At 47.3% G+C, this 20779-nt stretch overlaps 1 protein-coding gene across 1 annotated transcript in view; it reads right to left on the bottom strand.

Annotated features, from left to right (window-relative positions):
* CELF4 (CUGBP Elav-like family member 4) overlaps window positions 1-20779 on the bottom strand; it is a 1014616-nt gene that overhangs the window by 79207 nt on the left and 914630 nt on the right. Inside the window, exons 9-11 of the mRNA XM_040421161.1 lie at window positions 14418-14483; window positions 12209-12211; window positions 10299-10379 (exon numbers count right to left, since the gene is read on the bottom strand). Coding sequence (XP_040277095.1) covers window positions 10299-10379; window positions 12209-12211; window positions 14418-14483 — 150 coding nt within the window. The remainder of the gene's footprint in view (window positions 1-10298; window positions 10380-12208; window positions 12212-14417; window positions 14484-20779) is intronic.

Here is a 20779-nt window from a genome sequence, read left to right as displayed (position 1 = left end):
AGGCCAGTAGCCTATCAGAGGCCGGCGCAGGCGACGCAATGATGTCATCGCGCCGCCTGAGCCATACAGCGCGGGACACAGGCCGGAAGAGGCCTGCATCGCATCGCTGACATGGAGGTAAGTCTAAGTGGGTTTTTTTTTTGTTTTTTTTTATATATACAATAGTGTTACTGGCACATTAGGGGGGCCCTCTTGTTACTGGAACATTCGGGGGGCCCTCTTGTTACTGGCACATTCGGGGGGCCCTCTTGTTACTGGCACATTAGGGGGGGGCCCTCTTGTTACTGGCACATTAGGGGGGCCCTCTTGTTACTGGCACATTAGGGGGGCCCTTTTGTTACTGGCACATTAGGGGGGGCCCTTTTGTTACTGGCACATTAGGGGGGTCCTCTTGTTACTGGCACATTATGGGGGGCCCTCTTGTTACTGGCACATTAGGGGGGGCCCTCTTGTTACTGGCACATTAGGGGGGGGCCCTCTTGTTACTGGCACATTAGGGTAGCCCTCTTGTTACTGGCACATTAGGGGGGTCCTCTTGTTACTGGCACATTAGGGGGGGCCCTTTTGTTACTGGCACATTAGGGGGGGACCCTCTTGTTACTGGCACATTAGGGGGGGCCCTATTATTACTGGCACATTAGGGGGGGCCCTCTTGTTACTGGCACATTAGGGGGGGCCCTATTATTACTGGCACATTAGGGGGGGCCCTCTTGTTACTGGCACATTAGGGGGCCCTCTTGTTACTGGCACATTAGGGGGGCCCTTTTGTTACTGGCACAATAGGGGGGCCCTCTTGTTACTGGCACATTAGGGGGGGTCCCTCTTGTTACTGGCACATTAGGGGGGACCCTCTTGTTACTGGCACATTAGGGGGGACCCTCTTGTTACTGGCACATTAGGGGGGGCCCTTTTGTTACTGGCACATTAGGGGGGGTCCCTCTTGTTACTGGCACATTAGGGGGGCCCTATTGTTACTGGCACATTAGGGGGGCCCTCTTCTTACTGGAACATTAGGGGGGGCCTCTTGTTACTGGCACATTAGGGGGGTCCTCTTGTTACTGGCACATTATGGGGGGCCCTCTTGTTACTGGCACATTAGGGGGGGGCCCTCTTGTTACTGGCACATTCGGGGGGGCCCTCTTGTTACTGGCACATTAGGGGGGCCCTCTTGTTACTGGCACATTAGGGGGGTCCTCTTGTTACTGGCACATTAGGGGGGCCCCTCTTGTTACTGGCACATTAGGGGGGGCCCTTTTGTTACTGGCACATTAGGGGGGGCCCCTCTTGTTACTGGCACATTAGGGCAGGGCCCTTTTGTTACTGGCACATTAGGGGGGGCCCCTCTTGTTACTGGCACATTAGGGGGGGCCCCATTGTTACTGGCACATTAGGGGGGGCCCTCTTGTTACTGGCACATTAGGGGGCCCTCTTGTTACTGGCACAATAGGGGGCCCTTTTGTTACTGGCACAATAGGGGGCCCTTTTGTTACTGGCACAATAGGGGGCCCTTTTGTTACTGGCACAATAGGGGGCCCTTTTGTTATTGGCACATTAGGGGGGCCCTCTTGTTACTGGAACATTCGGGGGGGCCCTCTTGTTACTGGCACATTCGGGGGGCCCTCTTGTTACTGGCACATTCGGGGGGCCCTCTTGTTACTGGCACATTAGGGGGGCCCTCTTGTTACTGGCACATTAGGGGGGCCCTTTTGTTACTGGCACATTAGGGGGGGCCCTTTTGTTACTGGCACATTAGGGGGGTCCTCTTGTTACTGGCACATTATGGGGGGCCCTCTTGTTACTGGCACATTAGGGGGGGACCCTCTTGTTACTGGCACATTAGGGGGGGCCCTATTATTACTGGCACATTAGGGGGGGCCTCTTGTTACTGGCACATTAGGGGGCCCTCTTGCTACTGGCACATTAGGGGGCCCTTTTGTTACTGGCACAATAGGGGGCCCTTTTGTTACTGGCACAATAGGGGGGCCCTCTTGTTACTGGCACATTAGGGGGGTCCCTCTTGTTAACATGGCACATTAGGGGGGGACCCCTCTTGTTACTGGCACATTAGGGGGGGCCTTTTGTTACTGGCACATTAGGGGAGGGTCCCATCTTGTACTGGCACATTAGGGGGCCCCTCGTGTTCCTGGCACATTAGGAGGGCCCTCTTCCTTACTGGAACATTAGGGTGGGCCTCTTGTTACTGGCACATTAGGGGGGTCCTCATTGTTCTGGCACATTCATGGGGGGCCCTCTTGTTACTGGCACTATTAGGGGGGGCCCTCTTGTTACCGGCACATTAGGGGGGGGGGGCCCTCATCTTGTTACTGGCACATTAGGGGGGCCCTCTTGTTACTGGCACAATTGGGGGTCCTCTTGTTACTGGCACATTAGGGGGGGGGCCCTCTTGATTACTGGCCATTAGGGGGGGCCCCTCTTGTTACTGGCACATTAGGGCAGGGCCCTTTTGTTACTGGCACATTAGGGGGGGCCCCTCTTGTTACCGGCACATTAGGGGGGCCCTATTGTTACTGGCACATTAGGGGGGCCCTCTTGTTACTGGCACATTAGGGGGGGACCCTCTTGTTACTGGCACATTAGGGGGGGCCCTATTATTACTGGCACATTAGGGGGGGCCCTCTTGTTACTGGCACATTAGGGGGCCCTCTTGCTACTGGCACATTAGGGGGCCCTTTTGTTACTGGCACAATAGGGGGCCCTTTTGTTACTGGCACAATAGGGGGGCCCTCTTGTTACTGGCACATTAGGGGGGTCCCTCTTGTTACTGGCACATTAGGGGGGACCCTCTTGTTACTGGCACATTAGGGGGGGCCCTTTTGTTACTGGCACATTAGGGGGGGTCCCTCTTGTTACTGGCACATTAGGGGGGCCCTCTTGTTACTGGCACATTAGGGGGGCCCTCTTCTTACTGGAACATTAGGGGGGGCCTCTTGTTACTGGCACATTAGGGGGGTCCTCTTGTTACTGGCACATTATGGGGGGCCCTCTTGTTACTGGCACATTAGGGGGGGGCCCTCTTGTTACCGGCACATTAGGGGGGGGGGCCCTCTTGTTACTGGCACATTAGGGGGGCCCTCTTGTTACTGGCACATTAGGGGGGTCCTCTTGTTACTGGCACATTAGGGGGGGGCCCTCTTGTTACTGGCACATTAGGGGGGCCCCTCTTGTTACTGGCACATTAGGGCAGGGCCCTTTTGTTACTGGCACATTAGGGGGGGCCCCTCTTGTTACTGGCACATTAGGGGGGCCCTATTGTTACTGGCACATTAGGGGGGCCCTCTTGTTACTGGCACATTAGGGGGCCCTCTTGTTACTGGCACATTAGGGGGCCCTTTTGTTACTGGCACAATAGGGGGCCCTTTGTTACTGGCACAATAGGGGGGCCCTCTTGTTACTGGCACATTATGGGGGCCCTCTTGTTACTGGCACATTAGGGGGGGCCCTTTTGTTACTGGCACATTAGGGGGGGTCCCTCTTGTTACTGGCACATTAGGGGGGCCCTCTTGTTACTGGCACATTAGGGGGCCCTCTTCTTACTGGCACATTAGGGGGGGGCCTCTTCTTACTGGCACATTAGGGGGGTCCTCTTGTTACTGGCACATTAGGGGGGCCCCTCTTGTTACTGGCACATTAGGGGGGGCCCTCTTATTACTGGCACATTAGGGGGGGCCCTCTTGTTACTGGCACATTAGGAGGGGGCCCTCTTGTTACTGGCACATTAGGGGGGCCCTCTTGTTACTGGAACATGGGGGGTGCCCTCTTGTTACTGGCACATTAGGGGGCCCTCTTGTTACTGGCACATTAGGGGGGCCCTCTTGTTACTGGCACATGATGGGGGGGCTCTTGTTACTGGCACATGATTAGGGGGGCTCTTGTTACTGGCACGTGATGGGGGGGTGCTCTTGTTACTGGCACGTGATTTGGGGCACATTTTACTGGCACATTATTGGGGGCACTTCTTACTGGCACATGATTGGTGGGCACTATAGGGGCATCTACTGAGGCCACAAAGAAGGGGTATTTTATATGGGGATTCTGTACAGTAGCATTTTATACTGGGACACATTATGGTGGGTACTATGGAGAAGGGGGGAGAGGAGTAGTATGGGGTCATCTACGGGGGGCACTAAGAAGGGGTATTTTATACTTGCAATTATGAGGGACACTGAGGGCATCTACTGGAGCGCCTTTATATGGGGCATTTTATACTGGTACATTATGGGGGGCACTAGGAGGAAGGGGGGAGAGGAGCTCTATGGGGGCATTTACTGGGGCCACTATATAGGGGTATTTTATACTGGCACATTATGGGGCACAAACTGGGGGCATTACAAGGGGTATTTATTGCACTGTCACATTATAAGGAGATTATCACTACTGGGGGGGGCATTATGGTGGGCTTTATTACTTCCCCATGTATAACCCCCTAGTAGCAGCACCAGCCTCTCTCTGCTCTGCTATCCGTCTGCTCTTTCTCCAAATCCTTATTATGAAATCTTTCTCATTAGGATAAAACACATCAGCTCCACCGAGCCCCCGGCCAAAGTGTGGAAGTAATGTCCGAGATCCCCAAGGGCAAGCCAAGTAACTGTAAGTTTTTCATGTGAAATATGTTTGTTTATCACATTTAGCCTTCACTGTGCCCACAATATACAGTATACCGCTACACTGTGTAGTCTTGTGGCGCGGACAGAAAAATAATCTGGAAGTGCCCCTCCGAGACCAGGCTCTGGAATCCGCCACTGACTTAAGGGGTTAAAGGGGCTGTCTCACTTCAGCAATTGGCATTTATCATGTAGAGAAAGTTAATACAAGGCACTTACTAATGTATTATGGTTGTCCATATTGCCTCCTTTCCATCACATTATACACAACACGTATCCGTGTAATCCAGCAGCGGTGGCCGTGCTTGCACACTATAGGTAAAGGTGTTGGCCTATGCGCACTTCCAGCCTTTCCTATAGTGTGTAAGCAACAGCCACCACTGCTGGACTTACACGGTGGTCATAACCACGGACACGCGATGTGTATAATGTGATGGAAAGGAGGCAATATGGAGTATCACAATACTTTAGTAAGTATTAACTGCATGATAAATGCCATTTACTGAAGTGAGACAAACCCTTTAACCCCTTTAAGCATAAATGTCTGGCATTAAATTTACCAAATCGTCACCTCCTCAGATTGCACATAATCTGCAGTATATTTAAAAGGGTTGTCCTACCATAGTGACCTATCGACTATCTACAGGATAGGTGATAAATATCAGATTGCTGGGGTCTGACTGCTGGAACACCCACTGATCATGAAAAAAGGGGTCCTGAGATATTCAATTACATTACCGCCAATCTATGTACACAAGAGTCTTAAGACCACGTTCCCTTGATCATGGGGGTCCCAGCAGTCAGACCCCCATCAATCAGACACTTATCACCTGTCGTGTCATAGCTGTTGGACCTTTTCACATTCCCTATCTTTAAAGGTTTTCTTTAGGTGTAATTTTTGTTTCCGTTGGGTTTCCGTTCCTCCGTTCTTCCGTATGGCATTTACAGTATACAGTAATTACATAGAAAAAATTGGGCTGGGCATAAAATTTTCAATAGATAGCAAAAATGGAACGGATATGGAAGACATACGGATGCATTTCCGTATGTGTTCCGTTTTTTTTTTGCGGACCCATTGACTTGAATGGAGCCATGGAACGTGATTTGCTGGCAATAATAGGACATGTTCTATCTTTCTATGGAACGGGAAAACGGAAATACGGAAACGGAATGTATACAGAGTACATTCCGTTTTTTTTGTGGACCCATTGAAATGAATGGTTCCGTATACGGACCTCATACGGAACGCAAAAAACGGCCCGTAAATTGAAAAAAAAACGGTCGTGTGCATGAGGCCTAATAGTGTGGATCCTGGAACAGGGGTTACTGGAGAAGAGGCAATATTAGCAGTGCATTTAGAGTGGGGGCATCTGGAGCTGGGGCACTAATGGGGGTGCACCTAAAGCAGAGGCATTAGGGTCGCCTGAGGCAGGGTAATAATGGTGATCCTGGAGCAGCAGTATTAGGGGGCAACTGGAAAAAATGCTATATTAGGGGTGCATTTAGAGTGGGGGCATTGGGGGGCATCTGGAGCTGGGACACTTATGAGGGTGCACCTAAAGCAGAGGCATTGGGAGACCTAGGGCAGAGTCCCCCCAATGCCACTCTGAACTCTGCAGAGAGCAGCACACATTCATAGATCTGTGTCTGCTATAAACACATCCCCTATTTCCCCCTTACAGTCTCCTACAGGTCACTACTGTCACACACATGAGAAATCAGCCCAGCACCGCAGAGGAGTCCTTCTCTCCAGCAGCAGTTTTCTGACTGCAGGGAGGGCAGGAGGATGGACAGACATGTTCTCTCCACTCCTCACTGCCAGTAGCCCCGGGAAGTTTAGAAGATACCGAGGAGAGTTGGAGGCTGCATCGCTTTGCGATACTGCCACCTAGTGGCTACTGTAATTATCTCTCCTGAGAAACAAGAGAAATAATTACTCGTCCGTCTTATCTCCAGGAGCAGGAGACTGGGGGCCCACCAAGGAATCCCCCGCCTCGGCCAGTCCAAGCCTGCTCATTGTAGATCAATTCTTAGAAAACTGATATGAATACGGCTTAGGCTACCTTCACATCTGTGGTAGCAGCATGCAGCAGTTTGTGTCCAGCGGATTCTCAGCTGGATGTGAGCAGAATGTCTGCTGGACCACATTATACTTTAATGGGGCTGGCGGATATTCCGTTCCCATCCGGCAGCGCTGGATCCGGTTTTCTGACGGAACAACCTGCTGGAATGAAGGCATAGGCAGATGTGAAGTTAGCCTTAAATTAGTGTTTGTGTGGTCAAGAGATCAGGGATAAAAGCTACCCATGAGATGTCAGATGACGGGATTTAAAGACAACAGACTGAGACACCTTGAAACAGACAGTTTTTTTTTAACCCTTGTGTACCTTGTAACATTTTTAATAAAGACCAATTGGAAAAATGATGTTTAGCCCAAATAAGTAAAATGCAATCATAATAAAATGCCCCTGAAGGTGTCCATAGCCTTTAACTTTTTTTTTGTCCTACTGCAGCGCATCACAGACTTTAGCATCACGCTGTCCCCAATGGGGCTCACAATCTACAGTCTTGTGAAAAAATTAGGACACCCTTTGAAAGCATGTGGTTTTTTGTAACATTTTTAATAAATGGTTATTTCATCTCCGTTTCAACAATACAGAGAGATTAAAGTAATCCGACTAAACAAAGAAAACTGAAGAAAAGTCTTTCCAGATCTTCTGTAAATGTCATTCTACAAAAATGCCTATTCTAACTGAGGAAAAAGATAGGACAACCCTTGCCCCTAATAGCGAGTGTTACCTCCTTTGGCTGAAATAACTGCAGTGATACGGTTCTTGTAGCCATCTACCAGTCTTCGACATCGGTCTGAGGAAATTTTACCCCACTCCTCAATGCAGAACTTTTTTCAGCTGTGAGATGTTTGAGGGGTTTTCTTGCACGTACAGCCCTTTTCAAGTCACCCACAGCATCTCAATGGGATTCAAATCTGGACTTTGACTTGGCCATTCCAGGACTCTCCATTTCTTCTTTTTCAGCCAATCTTTGGTTGATTTACTAGTATGTTTTGGGTCATTGTCATGTTGCAGGGTCCAGTTCCGCTTCAGCTTTAAATTCTAACTGATGGTCTCACATGTTCTTCAAGCACCTTCTGATACACAGTAGAATTCATCGTGGGATTCTATGATGGTGAGCTGACCAGGTCCTGCTGCAGCAAAGCAGCCCCAAACCATGACACTTCCACCTCCATGCTTCACAGTTGGTATGAGGTTCTTTTCTTGGAATGCTGTGTTTGGTTTACGCCAAACATGTCCTCTGCTGTTGTGTCCAAATAATTCAATTTTGGACTCATCTGTCCAAAGAACATTATTCCAGAAGTCCTGGTCTTTGTCAACTTTATCGCTGGCAAATGTCAGTCTGGCCTCGATGTTTCTCTTGGAAAGCAAAGGTTTCCTCCTTGCACACCTCCCATGCAAGTTAAACTTGTACAGTCTCTTTCTGATTGTAGAGGCATGTACTTCTACATCAACAGTAGCCAGAGCCTGCTGTAGTTCTCGAGATGACACTTTAGGGTTTTTGGATACCTCTTTTAGCATCTTGCGGTCTGCTCTTGGGGTGAACTTGCTGGGGCGACCAGTCCTGGGCATGTTGGCAGTTGTTTTGAAAGCCCTCCACTTGTAGACTATCTTCCGGACAGTGGAATGGCTGATTTCAAAATCTTTTGAGATCTTTTTAAATCCCTTCCCAGACTCATAGGCTGCTACAATCTTTTTTCTGAAGTCCTCTGACAGCTCTTTTGCTCTCACCATGGTGCTCACTCTCACTTAAACAGTCAGGAGCACACCAAACTAAATGTCTGAGGTTTAAATAGGGCAAGCCTCATTCAACATGCAGAGTAACGATCTACTAATTATGTGCACCTGGTGTGATATACCTGTGTGAGATCTGAGCCAATTTAAGAGGGAATACATGTGAGGGTGTCCTATCTTTTTCCTCAGTTAGAATAGGCATTTTTGTAGAATGACATTTACAGAAGATCTTGAAAAGACTTTTCTTCAGTTTTCTTTGTTTAGTTGGATTACTTTAATCTCTCTGTATTGTTGAAACGGAGATGAAATAACCATTTATTAAAAATGTTACAAAAAACCACATGCTTTCAAAGGGTGTCCTAATTTTTTCACATGACTGTATGTTCTTTATCATATGTCTTTGGAGTGCAGGAGGAAACCGGAGTACCCCACGCAAACACGGGGAGAACATACAAACTCCATGCAGATGTTGTCCTTGGACCTCAGTGCTGCAAGGCACCAGTGCTAACCACTGAGCCTCATGGATGATCTCATGGGTCACAAAGAAGATTTGTTTGCATATTTTCTAATTTTAACTGTCATATAACACAAAAGAGAACCAAGGATTTGTGCATTTTCTGTTTTTAGTGTCCATGGTCAAGAAATGAATCCACGTGTAGGTATAGGGGGTCATTTATTAAGAACGGCATTTTAGACACCGGTCTTAATAACCCTTTAGCTAGCGGTGGATGCACCAAATTTATGTAGAGGCGACGGCCCCTACATAACTTTGCTGTATCCACCGCCGGTCTAAATCTATGCCACCTCCCTTGCTGGCAGAGATTTACACCATTTTCTATGCCTAAGGCTACTTTCACATTAGCGGCAGCCTCCTCTCTGTCAGGCTGTTCCGCCGGGGGAACAGCCCACCGGATCTGTGCTACTGCTAGTGCACCGTGCCGCCGGAGGTCTGCTCAGGCCCCATTCACTATAATGGGGGCAGGCTGGAGGTCCGGCAGCAGCATGGCAAACATGTCGAGAGTCAACCGGAATAATACCATGACATGTTTTATTCCGGCCGCCTCTCGGCATGTTTGCCATGCTGCTGCCGGACCTCCAGCCTGCCCCCATTATAGTGAATGGGGCCGGAGCAGACCTCCGGCGGCACGGTGCACTAGCGGTAGCACGGATCCGGCGGGGGAACAGCCTGCCGGAGAAGGCTGCCGCTAGTGTGAAAGTAGCATAAAACAGGTGTAGAAAATAAAGAATGAGATGGCCCACCCCCTTCCCTTCCTGGCGTGAGCGGCGAAAAGTCGCAGATTGTGTCACAAATAACCTTTGCGCCGCAATCTGCAACAGATATTTGCCAAAAAGTGGTTGTAAATGACCCCAAAGGGGTCACCATGACCCTTTTTTTAATCTATTTTTTATTTTATTTTAACTCCTTGGTAACATGCACCATATACATGCAGCACTGCTGCCAGGGAGCTAAGGACAGCCACCGAACATATACGGCCCTCTGATGCGGAGAGCTCAGGCGCTCATCCATGCCGTCGGCAGCGGGGGTCAGCTGTATATTACTGCCACAGGCGGGATCAGATGCTATGGTCAATAAATGTAAAAACCATGCCCACCGCATGCGGGAGCTCACCTAACTAGCGTTAGACCCGAAGACTTTTTTTGACAGTCACCCGCACTGATGTAGCCAGTGGGCGATTGTGCCCTCAGGCTCGTGCACACAACACGTGCGTACTCCTTTAAATAAATGTAACCCTTTCACTTTACCGTAGGGCCCTTTTTCCTGTTCCCAGGCTTCCAGTGTTTGTCAGACTAATACGTTTCATACATGTATAGAGATACCCTTCATTTATGACCGGCGGGGGGGGCTCACCTTCTCTCTGTTGCTGTGGGATCATTGGAGGTGGCTGTGGAAAAGCTTGACTGATCTGTCCGTAGGCAGCAGGATAAGCAGCTATGGGAGAAACAAGAAAAGAGAAGTCAGCGAGACGCTATTAACTTTCTATTCATTCCTACCCAAAAAAAAAGGTCTAAAATGCTACCGACCATCCTATGGGTTGTAATTGTAGGTGACATGAAATAGCGGAACACGTTGCGATACTTTCACCAGGGAGCCTGGTGTTGTCAGATCTGACACGTCCCTTCCCTTTCGACCTCATACTGGTATTTGCTGTTTTTTCTATTTTTTTTTTCTGGTTCACCTACACGGCAATTATATTTGTACCGAAAGTAAGTGTTCTAAAAAGTAATGGTACAGTATGTTCCCTGAGCTGACATAGCCAGGAACGTAATAATGTATATTTAAGGCCCGTGTGCTAAGAAATAATGGATACAAATTGCTATATTTATGTGCCGTTCCGCACTCATCAAGGTTTGCAAAATCCAATCTGCTTGATTCCTAGGAAAGCCAGGAGAAAAGATTATGCGCGCTGACAGATGATAATCACGCTGAATACGGGTCTAAATGGCAATTTCTCGACGGCGGCGCTTGGCTTCCCCCTTTTGTTTTCTGATGCAATTATTTGTGGATTCGGAACGTACAGAAATGCGTTATCTCTGCTGCCCTCTGCTGTTCAGAGCGACTGCTGCTCTGCCGGCTGGGAAACCGCTCCGTTCCTTTTAGTGCATAACATAGTAGAGATGAGGTGGGCGCAGCGTGCCCGGGAGAATGGCACCGAACCGTGCTTTTCTTGTAATGTTTTCTCAAGGATTGCTATTTAACCCTTTGTCCTGCGGTATGGTCTGCCTTGATGTGATTAGTCTAATTAGTTAACCAGTGACCCCCCCATGCCCCCTATGGTAGAGGCCAGTCACTGCAAAAAACTTTCTCCTTGGTATGAGAAGAGCGTGCCCCTACCCAGATCAGTGAAACACGGATCGCATCTGGACTTACTTCCGGATGCAATGCGTTTTTCACTGAAGCCCCGATCACTTCTATGGGGCCAGGGCTGCGTGAAAAACGCTGAATATGGCCTCATGCACATGACAGTATTTTTTCACGGTCTGCAAAACGGGGTTCCGTTGTTCCGTGATCCGTTTCCGTTTTTTTTTTTCCGTGTGACTTCCTTTAATCTTGGAGGATCACCAGACATGAAAAGTGAAAAAAAAAATCTAAGTCAAGTTTGCCTTGAAAATGATAGGAAAAAAACGGATACGGATCACGGACGTGGATGACAATCTTGTGTGCCTCCGTGTTTTTTCACGGACCCATTGACTTGAATGGGTCCGCGAACCGTTGTCCGTGAAAAAAATAGGACAGGTCATATTTTTTTCACGGACTGGAAACACGAATCAACGCGGATGAAAAACTGTGCATTTTCCGAGAAAGTCAATGGGTCCGCAGAAAATCACGGAAAACGGAACAACGGACACGGAACCCAACAACGGTCGTGTGCATGAGGCCGCCTTACTATCCCCTATGCGACCAATAGGACCCCCACCGATCACAAAAATGAGGTCGTGCTTGTGCGCTTCAGCTCAGTTACACTCTATGGGACTGCGAAAGAGAGTCCGAGCCTGCAATCGTCAGCACACAGAGAAAAATGGAGTGGCAGCGTGCAGGCATGACCGCCACCTTCAGGCACCTCATTCCGGTGATTGGTGGGGATCAGACCCCCACTGATCATACAGTACTTAACCCCTATTCTGCGGAGGTGCTTATGATGGGACAACCATTTTTGGATGAAAATAGCAGCCATTCTGTGCACATGTAGGGTCCAGAAATCAGGTGTCCCCCCTTTTGGGCGTTGACCCATAACCTAAAGAACGTTCACACTACAGCACCTGCTTCTTATGGGAAATATACCTAAGATAAAGATAGATAGAACAATAGAGTGATACATATCTATCTATCTATCTCCTATCTATCTATCTATCTATCTATCTATTTATTATTTATCTATCTATTATCTATCTATCTATCTATCTATCTATCTATCTATCTATCATATATCTATCTATTTCCTATCTATCTATCTATCTATCTATCTATCTATCTATCTATCTATCTATCTATCTATCTATCATCTATCTATTATCTATCTATCTATCTATTTCCTATCTATCTATCTATCTATCTATCTATCTATTATCTATCTATCCTCAGTTATCTATTATCTATCTATCTATCTCATATCTATCTCATATCTATCTATCTATCTATCCTATCAAATCAAATCAAATAAGCTTCATTGGCAGGACTAAATACATTTTAGCATTGCCAAAGCAAGTGGGAAATAATTGGGTAGGGTTGGGGGATGGGGACATATCCAGGGTGGGGATATAGGAGTCCATGGTATATCAAGCTCCTCTCAGTCTATGGCAGGCAGTAATATATTGTGCTGCTGTGGCCGCTGTGTTCTCCTCTTCCCCCAGCAGTATGGAGAGTCTCTCTTCCTCCTCCATGGGGGTGAAGTCTGGGCAGAGATCAGACAGTCTCCTGAAGTGAGTCTCCCTCACTCCCTATCTATCTATCTATCTATCTATCTATCTATCTATCTATCTATCTATCTATCTATCTATCTATCTATGTATCTACTCTCTCTGAATATTTATGAGAAAAATTGACAACTGTTTGCTACCACATCATTGTCAAAGGGGCTTATCCCCACTGGCAGCACTGATTAGACAATGCCCCCTCTCCACTATTAACACCCAGTTATCAGTGTATTTATGCATTTCTAGGAGGAATAACAGAGGGACTGTACATAATAAGGTTCTATGAAAAGACATGAGGTTATAGGTCCTCTTTAACCGGTCATAACCAGGATCTTGCTGCTCATACTTAAGGATATAGCAAGGTCAGGTATGGTATGGAGGTGGGGGGTGTAGAGAACTACTGGCTGCTGGATGGACTTCATGTGACACAAGGAGATTAGAAGACATGTTGGACAACCTTATTATCATATTTTCTCATTAATGGGAAAAAATGTTGTCACTAATTGGACTCTTAAGATAGGTAGATGCCTCCACAACTATTCGTAAGTTCAAATATCATTCTTGTGATCCTCATACATTTTAGATAGCTGCTGGCCAACATCTAATCCTTCACTCTCCTCCATATACATGCGTGCTTTGCCCGGGCCATGTGTGCATGTGTTTTCAATTTGCTGATGGGCCATCAGGAACATATTTACCCTGGCATCTGCCATAGAGGGAGGGTAGGGTGTCCCCCGTACACAGAAGATAGGGTTTGTCCGACTTTCATGGCTCTTTTGGTTAATAAAAGCCTGGACGGTGGTAAGGGAAACCCTGTGAGATAATTCTCTAAGGGACCATGGATGGACATCTATCAGCCTCAGTACCGCTATAAATATCAGGGTCCATAGAAGGTTGGGGCCTGAAGACTCTACTACGGCTTATTGAGTAACCTGGTAAGATGACTCCATCCACTTCTGAATTACAGAGGCAATGACGCTTGAAGAACTCAAACTTTAATGAGCTAAAGATATAAAGATATATTGGTGTGAGGATAAAATATTAATCATCTCATTGTTCTTCAGTGTGAAACATGAGATAAAAGAGGAGACATTACAAGTACTAATCTAATATGGACTCCAGAAGTATGGGTTTGAGGGAGTACATCATAGCTGGATTATGGGAAAGATACATAAGATAAATAGTGATACATAGATACATTTGTCCATCTCGTATCTATCTATCTATTATCTATTTCCTATCTATCTATCTATCTATCTATCTATCTAATATCTATCTATCTAATATCTATCTATCTATTATCTATCTATCTATCTATCTATCTATCTATCTATCTATCTATCTATCTATCTAGAGTCCTTTAGAGCCATCACCTCCAGTGCAGTTTTTTTAGGGATAACAAACCCAATCTCCATGATATCCCTGTTTTCCTGCCCTGGGGATTTTTGGGGACCCCTGACATGACACATGGTAAGCTATGCACATTCATTACATGCCGGTCACATGAACAGTCGCTCAATATAAGGAGTTATTAGGAGAAAGTGTTAATACTAACGACCTGCGTACTGCTGCACTCCGGCATAGGCTTGCTGCAATGGATCTGCCGCAGTGGGGCTCTGTGCTGTAAAACCAAAGAGAAAGACAGGATTAGTGGTCGGCCCGGGGTCCGGTGAAGAAACATACAGGATTGAGTACAGCACATTCATTTCACACATAGATCTGTACATAGGAAGATGAAGAAGAGGAGCCATTCACTAACTGGTGAGGGACTATCCTCTAAGCATCATACTACCCCTCTGCTTCCCATAAAGTGAAACTAAGAACAAAAATGGGTCATTTGTAGGAGGTATTAATTCAAACATTACAAAAAAATAAATAAAAAATGGCCAAAATATCTTCAATTCTGCAATGCAAGGCGGTGTTGTCCGACAGCTGCCATGTACCATCAATCAAAGCAAGCGGAAAAGTGCTGGTTATATTGAGAGCATAACCTATATTATGATGATCCAAAGTTCTGGCTTTGGAGTCTGTATGGAGGTGCACCAAGGCTGTATGGCCACCTAGTGAATGGTTGCATGGCCCTGCCGCCATTATGTGCCATCATTCAGACTCCATTGGGTATGGAGCTATTCTCCACAAGAAGCAATACTCCTGTGCATAAGGCAGCCAATGAGGCATGGTATAATTTTTGTGTTCAGAGGCATACAGATGGACATTAGGGTCTCCATGCACCTCAACAGAAGCCACATGATGTGCATAGCAGAGCCACAGTAGAGCAACGTTCATGGGGCTAAGTTATTATTCCAGCTCAAATAAACTGTGACTATATCTAGTCTAAGAGAGAGTTAGAAGACTGAGCCAACCCAATTTGTACCTAGAAGGAGCAATCAAAGGGTTAGCAGCCCATAACCTACCATCACTACCAGTAACTACCATCGTAAGAAAATCAACTGGTCTTTAGTCAACACTAGACTATTCACAAGGTTCATTCTGAGAATCTGCAGCTCCTTGTGGCTCAACCCTCCAGAAAACCATCATTTCATAGACCAAAGTAGAGAAATTGGACAGTCACAGAGCTAAAATATCCCTCAGACAATCATAGCATAGATAAACTTATAGGCAGAGCCCACCATACATCCAATGAAGCTAGCTCAGAAAATCACAAGGCTAGACCCTATGTGCAATCATGGATTATATCGTACCTAGAGCTAGGTATGACTCAACCTACAGCCAATTTGGAGAGTGTGGATAATCCTGAGGCTAAAAGAACCTGACTCGGCTCAGCAGACAATTCGGCAAACACATGTCTTAGACAACTACAATCAGTTGCTCCGACATCACAGCCTAAATAAAGTGGTCATCCAGTAGGTATGGTCCAAGGAACATCAAAATTGAAGGATGGGATCAGTCAAGTGCTAGACCAGATCCATCAGGGAAGTGGATTATCTCAACTGGTATCATTGCAGTCCATGGGGGCCAATGTGGGCACACAGGTCTCATCAACCTTCTCAGCTAAAACGGCTGTCACCAATAGCATGACACTGTCTTAAAATGAATTTTATAGCTCTATTATTTGATTATTTTTTGTGTGGAGCTGTTACTATACGATAAACGGTCCAAGGTCAGGGAAGGCAGCTAAGGGTCATTAGGGAGGAGAGGACAGGCAGCAGCAGAGGGTCAGAATCCAGTAAACAGGCACATAATTGTTACACGGGCAGACAACAGAACAGACACCTTAGCAGGATACTAGTATGCTAGAGCACCTATTGCTCAGGCATGCTCCCACAGGGGAAGGTGCCTTAAAGGGGTATTTTAGTTTTGTGATATTGATGACCTATCCTCAGGATAGGTCATCAATTACAGATTGGTGGAGGTCCGACTCTAGATACCCCCACCAATCAGCTGTCTGAAGGGGGTGTGGCGCTAGTACGGGAGCTGCATTCTCTTCAATGTTTACCTGTGCACGTCTACGTTGTAGTGGTGGTACAGGATAATTACAGCTTTCTTTCTTATCCACTTAAATGAGATGACTGGTTGTAATCACCCTGTATCACCACTACAATGTAGACGGCATGCTGGTAAACATAGAAAAGGATGCAGCTCTCAAACTGTGCTGCAGCCCCTTCAAAGAGTCGATCAGAGGTGGTGCCGAGAGTTGGACCTCCACCAATCTGATATTGATGACCCGAGGATGGGTTATCAATGCTACAAAACTAGAATACCGTTTTCAGTACCCCAGAGTTGCCAGCTTTTGGCTGGTGAAGATTAGGGTGCATGCGCACTAGCCTTTTAGGAGTTGGAAGATGCGTGTTGGCACTGTCTGGTATGGTTATTAGTACACTGTATGTGCTACGGCAGTGGGTATAGAACCACTGTGTCAGACAACATATTTGACTTTGGGCTAATCCTAAGGACATTATCCTGGCAGTCCCCTGGTATTCACCCTTTAACCCTTGTACAGGGATCTAGACTTCGCTGCAGGAGAACCACCAGGCCACTGTACAGGTATCTGGACTTCGCTGCAGGAGAACCACCAGGCCACTACCTCCTGATGCAGTCTCTGTGAGATTGATAGCTGACCTATAGGGGTCTAAGAAACTGGTGCAGAGGAGGAGAGACCTTTCGGGCAAGTAGGCCACAGCCTGCATGGGAACCTGGCGGGAAAAAGGTGGTGGGAGGTGGGTCCAGGCCATTGGGCAGCGGCCTGTATAAAGAAGGGGGTACCTTACTGGGCATCATTAACCCTGATGCCAGCCCTGACTGCTAGGCTTTGCTCTCAGTATAATCAGCACTGTACACCTCACTTTCAGAAAGGTCACCATGTTGGTTGCCCAGACTAGGAACTACGGTAATACTACAAATCCAAGTATATCATACCCATTAGTACCTTCCATTGGTATAAACAGCATACTACAGTGTATCTCTCCATATGTGAAGTACACGGGCTATAAAAACATGGACATTTTCTCGCATTCCCAGAGATACGCACACAGCTTCAAACACAGATTATCATACAACACGGCTTACTAAACACCACCAATGACACTGCAAAGCACTAATACACAAAAGAATAGATAGGACAGATTCTATTACAAATTTAGGAGCCAAGCAGACACTTTTGGAAGCCAATGGAGGCGATTATCCACAATGATCTATATATGAGACCCTAAAGAAGGAAGAAAAAAAAAAAGACACATGGATTTAGGTCGAAACCAGGGACTTTTTGTCAAGGTATGGACTATAGACTGCACCTCTTACAAAATCATTTTTGTTGTTAGTTCCACTTTCAATCATCCAAAATATCATTGACATTAAAAAATAATGAAGTTCTGGGGAATTGGAGCCCATAAGATTTCACATCCTTCTATTTATTACAGGCTGTAATCTGCCGAGGTCGGAAGGGAGGCGTGGAACAAATAGAGAGACGAATGACACATTATTGGGTGAGGCAATGAGAGGGGCGAGGACCACGGGAACATATTGACAACATTCTTCATAAAGGAAGCGATTCCAGGAGATGCCCTTGAAAACAAAGCTGATTGAATCAACAGACTGGGTTTAATCACAAATAAGCGCTTATCTCTGATGTGATGTATGGAAAAAAAGAGAAACGTAATATCTATAGATAGATCCGAATATTCTGCATCCTGCTCGTAATGATCAACATATGTCACATCATAGAAAAACTTATTGGATCATTGGTTACAGATGTCATCTGCTCGGAGAGGAGGAGAAACATTATCCAACGTGAAGGATCTAGATAAATGAGATTGTGGTGAAATGATGGCTTCTGCCGAGCCAGCAATGAGCAGAAAAGGGTGACGACTGTCTACAGGTGTAATGATGTCAATCACTAGGATATGCCATCAATGTCAGAAAGGTGTGGGTCCCACCAACCCCTATCCGGAGAACACGGCCACGAAAGCAAAAGGAAAGCACACTGTGCACTCATTCATTGCTATGGGAGTTGTGAAAATACGTGTAGCTGATTCAGAAATCCCATAGCACTAAATAGAGAGAGCACCACGCATGCAAGGTGGCACTCCTTCGATCGGGGGCCCCATTGTCTAGATAGGAGCGGGTCTCAAAGGTGGTTGTTCTCTGTTCACTTCGGAGGCCCCATTCTGAAGATAGAAGTGGGTCTTAGAGGTGGCTGCTCTCTGTTCACTTCGGAGGCCCCATTCTGGGGATAGGAGCGGGTCCTAGAGGTGATTGCTCTCTGTTCACTTCAGGAGCCCCATTCTGGGGATAGGAGTGGGTCCTAGAGGTGATTGCTCTCTGTTCACTTCAGGAGCCCCATTCTGAACATAAGAGCAGGTCCTAGTGGTGGCTGCTCTCTGTTTACTTTTGAGGCCCCATTCTGTAGATAGGAGCAGGTCCTAGAGGTGGCTGCTCTTTGTTTACTTCGGAGGCCCCATTTTGTAGAAAGGAGTGGGTCCTAGAGGTGGCTGATTTCTGTGCACTTCAGAGGCCCCATTCTGTAGAAAGGAGCGGGTCCTAGAGGTGGCTGCTTTCTGTGTACTTCGGAGGCCCCATTCTGTAGATAGGAGCCGGTCCTAGAGGTGGCTGCTTTCTGTGCACTTCGGAGGCCCCATTTTGTAGAAAGGAGTGGGTCCTAGAGGTGGCTGCTTTCTGTGCACTTCAGAGGCTCCATTCTGTAGATAGGAGCGGGTCCTAGAGGTGGCTGCCTTCTGTGCACTTCGGAGGCCCCATTCTGTAGATAGGAGCGGGTCCTAGAGGTGGCTGCTCTTTGTTCACTTTGGAGGCCCCATTCTGTAGATAGGAGCGGGTCCTAGAGGTGGCTGCTTTCTGTGCACTTCAGAGGCCCCATTCTGTAGATAGGAGCGGGTCCTAGAGGTGGCTGCTTTCTGTGCACTTCGGAGGCCCCATTCTGTAGACAGGAGTGGGTCCTAGAGGTGGCTGCTTTCTGTGTACTTCGGAGGCCCCATTCTGTAGATAGGAGCGGGTCCTAGAGGTGGCTGCTTTCTGTGCACTTCGGAGGCCCCATTTTGTAGAAAGGAGTGGGTCCTAGAGGTGGCTGCTTTCTGTGCACTTCGGAGGCCCCATTCTGTAGACAGGAGCGGGTCCTAGAGGTGGCTGCTTTCTGTGCACTTCGGAGGCCCCATTCTGTAGATAGGAGCGGGTCCTAGAGGTGGCTGCTTTATGTGCACTTCGGAGGCCCCATTCTGTAGATAGGAGCGGGTCCTAGAGGTGGCTGCTTTCTGTGCACTTCGGAGGCCCCATTCTGTAGATAGGAGAAGGACCTAGAGGTGGCTGCTTTCTGTGCACTTCGGAGGCCCCATTCTGTAGATAGGAGCGGGTCCTAGAGGTGGCTGCTTTATGTGCACTTCGGAGGCCCCATTCTGTAGATAGGAGAAGGACCTAGAGGTGGCTGCTTTCTGTGCACTTCGGAGGCCCCATTCTGTAGATAGGAGCAGATCCTAGAGGTGGCTGCTTTATGTGCACTTCAGAGGCCCCATTCTGTTGACAGAAGCGGGTCCTAGAGGTGGCTGCTTTCTGTGTACTTCGGAGGCCCCATTCTGTAGATAGGAGCGGGTCCTAGAGGTGGCTGCTTTCTGTGTACTTCGGAGGCCCCATTCTGTAGATAGGAGCGGGTCCTAGAGGTGGCTGCTTTATGTGCACTTCAGAGGCCCCATTCTGTAGACAGCAGCGGGTCCTAGAGGTGGCTGCTTTCTGTGCACTTCAGAGGCCCCATTCTGTAGATAGGAGTGGGTCCTATAGATGGGAGGCTCAACCTGTGTGACACCGATAGCATATCATAGCGACATGACATCAATGTTCAATATAGGCCATCTGCATTAAGTAAGCTCACTTCATGCATTGTGAAATTTCAGCATAGTTAGGCACATGTGCCCTCCAGGAATCTGGGAAAGCTGGGTGATTGCTACCTATGGGAGCTTTTTGATTGGGTTTGACTCAGTAGATGTAACTAATAAATACTGGAGATGTGTATGATTTTGAGGGGAAATACAGTCTAACCCTAAAACCCAGTGCTGGTCACATCGTCTTCATAGTCAGGTCTTAATTTACATAGTCTGAAAACTACACATTTCCTTAATTTCTCCAAGGAGCGCACAAAGAGCATCGAACAGACGAGAGGCACATAAAAAAAAAATCAAAGACAAGTCCCTGACCAACTCCGCCGGCTTCAAGGATGTGATGTAGGTCAAGCGAGCCCCCATTTCTGCTCGGTGTAATATATTCCTATGTGACATTCACTTTAACAAGCTATATATTTTAACCTGAATGAGCAATGTGCCTCGAAACACGTGGGGCCTGACGATTTTACACAGAATTTTATGCAATGCCTCTGTTTATAGGTCAAATAAATGAGTGCAGGGACAAGACGCATCTGCATTGTTATAGGCGACCTTCACAAGCCTCCCAGACTTCGTC

This window comes from Bufo bufo, chromosome 2 (assembly GCF_905171765.1).
Source record: "Bufo bufo chromosome 2, aBufBuf1.1, whole genome shotgun sequence".
Classification (NCBI taxonomy): Eukaryota; Metazoa; Chordata; class Amphibia; order Anura; family Bufonidae; genus Bufo; species Bufo bufo.
Note: the sequence above shows the minus strand (reverse complement) of the source record. Positions and strands in the feature narration are given on the sequence as shown.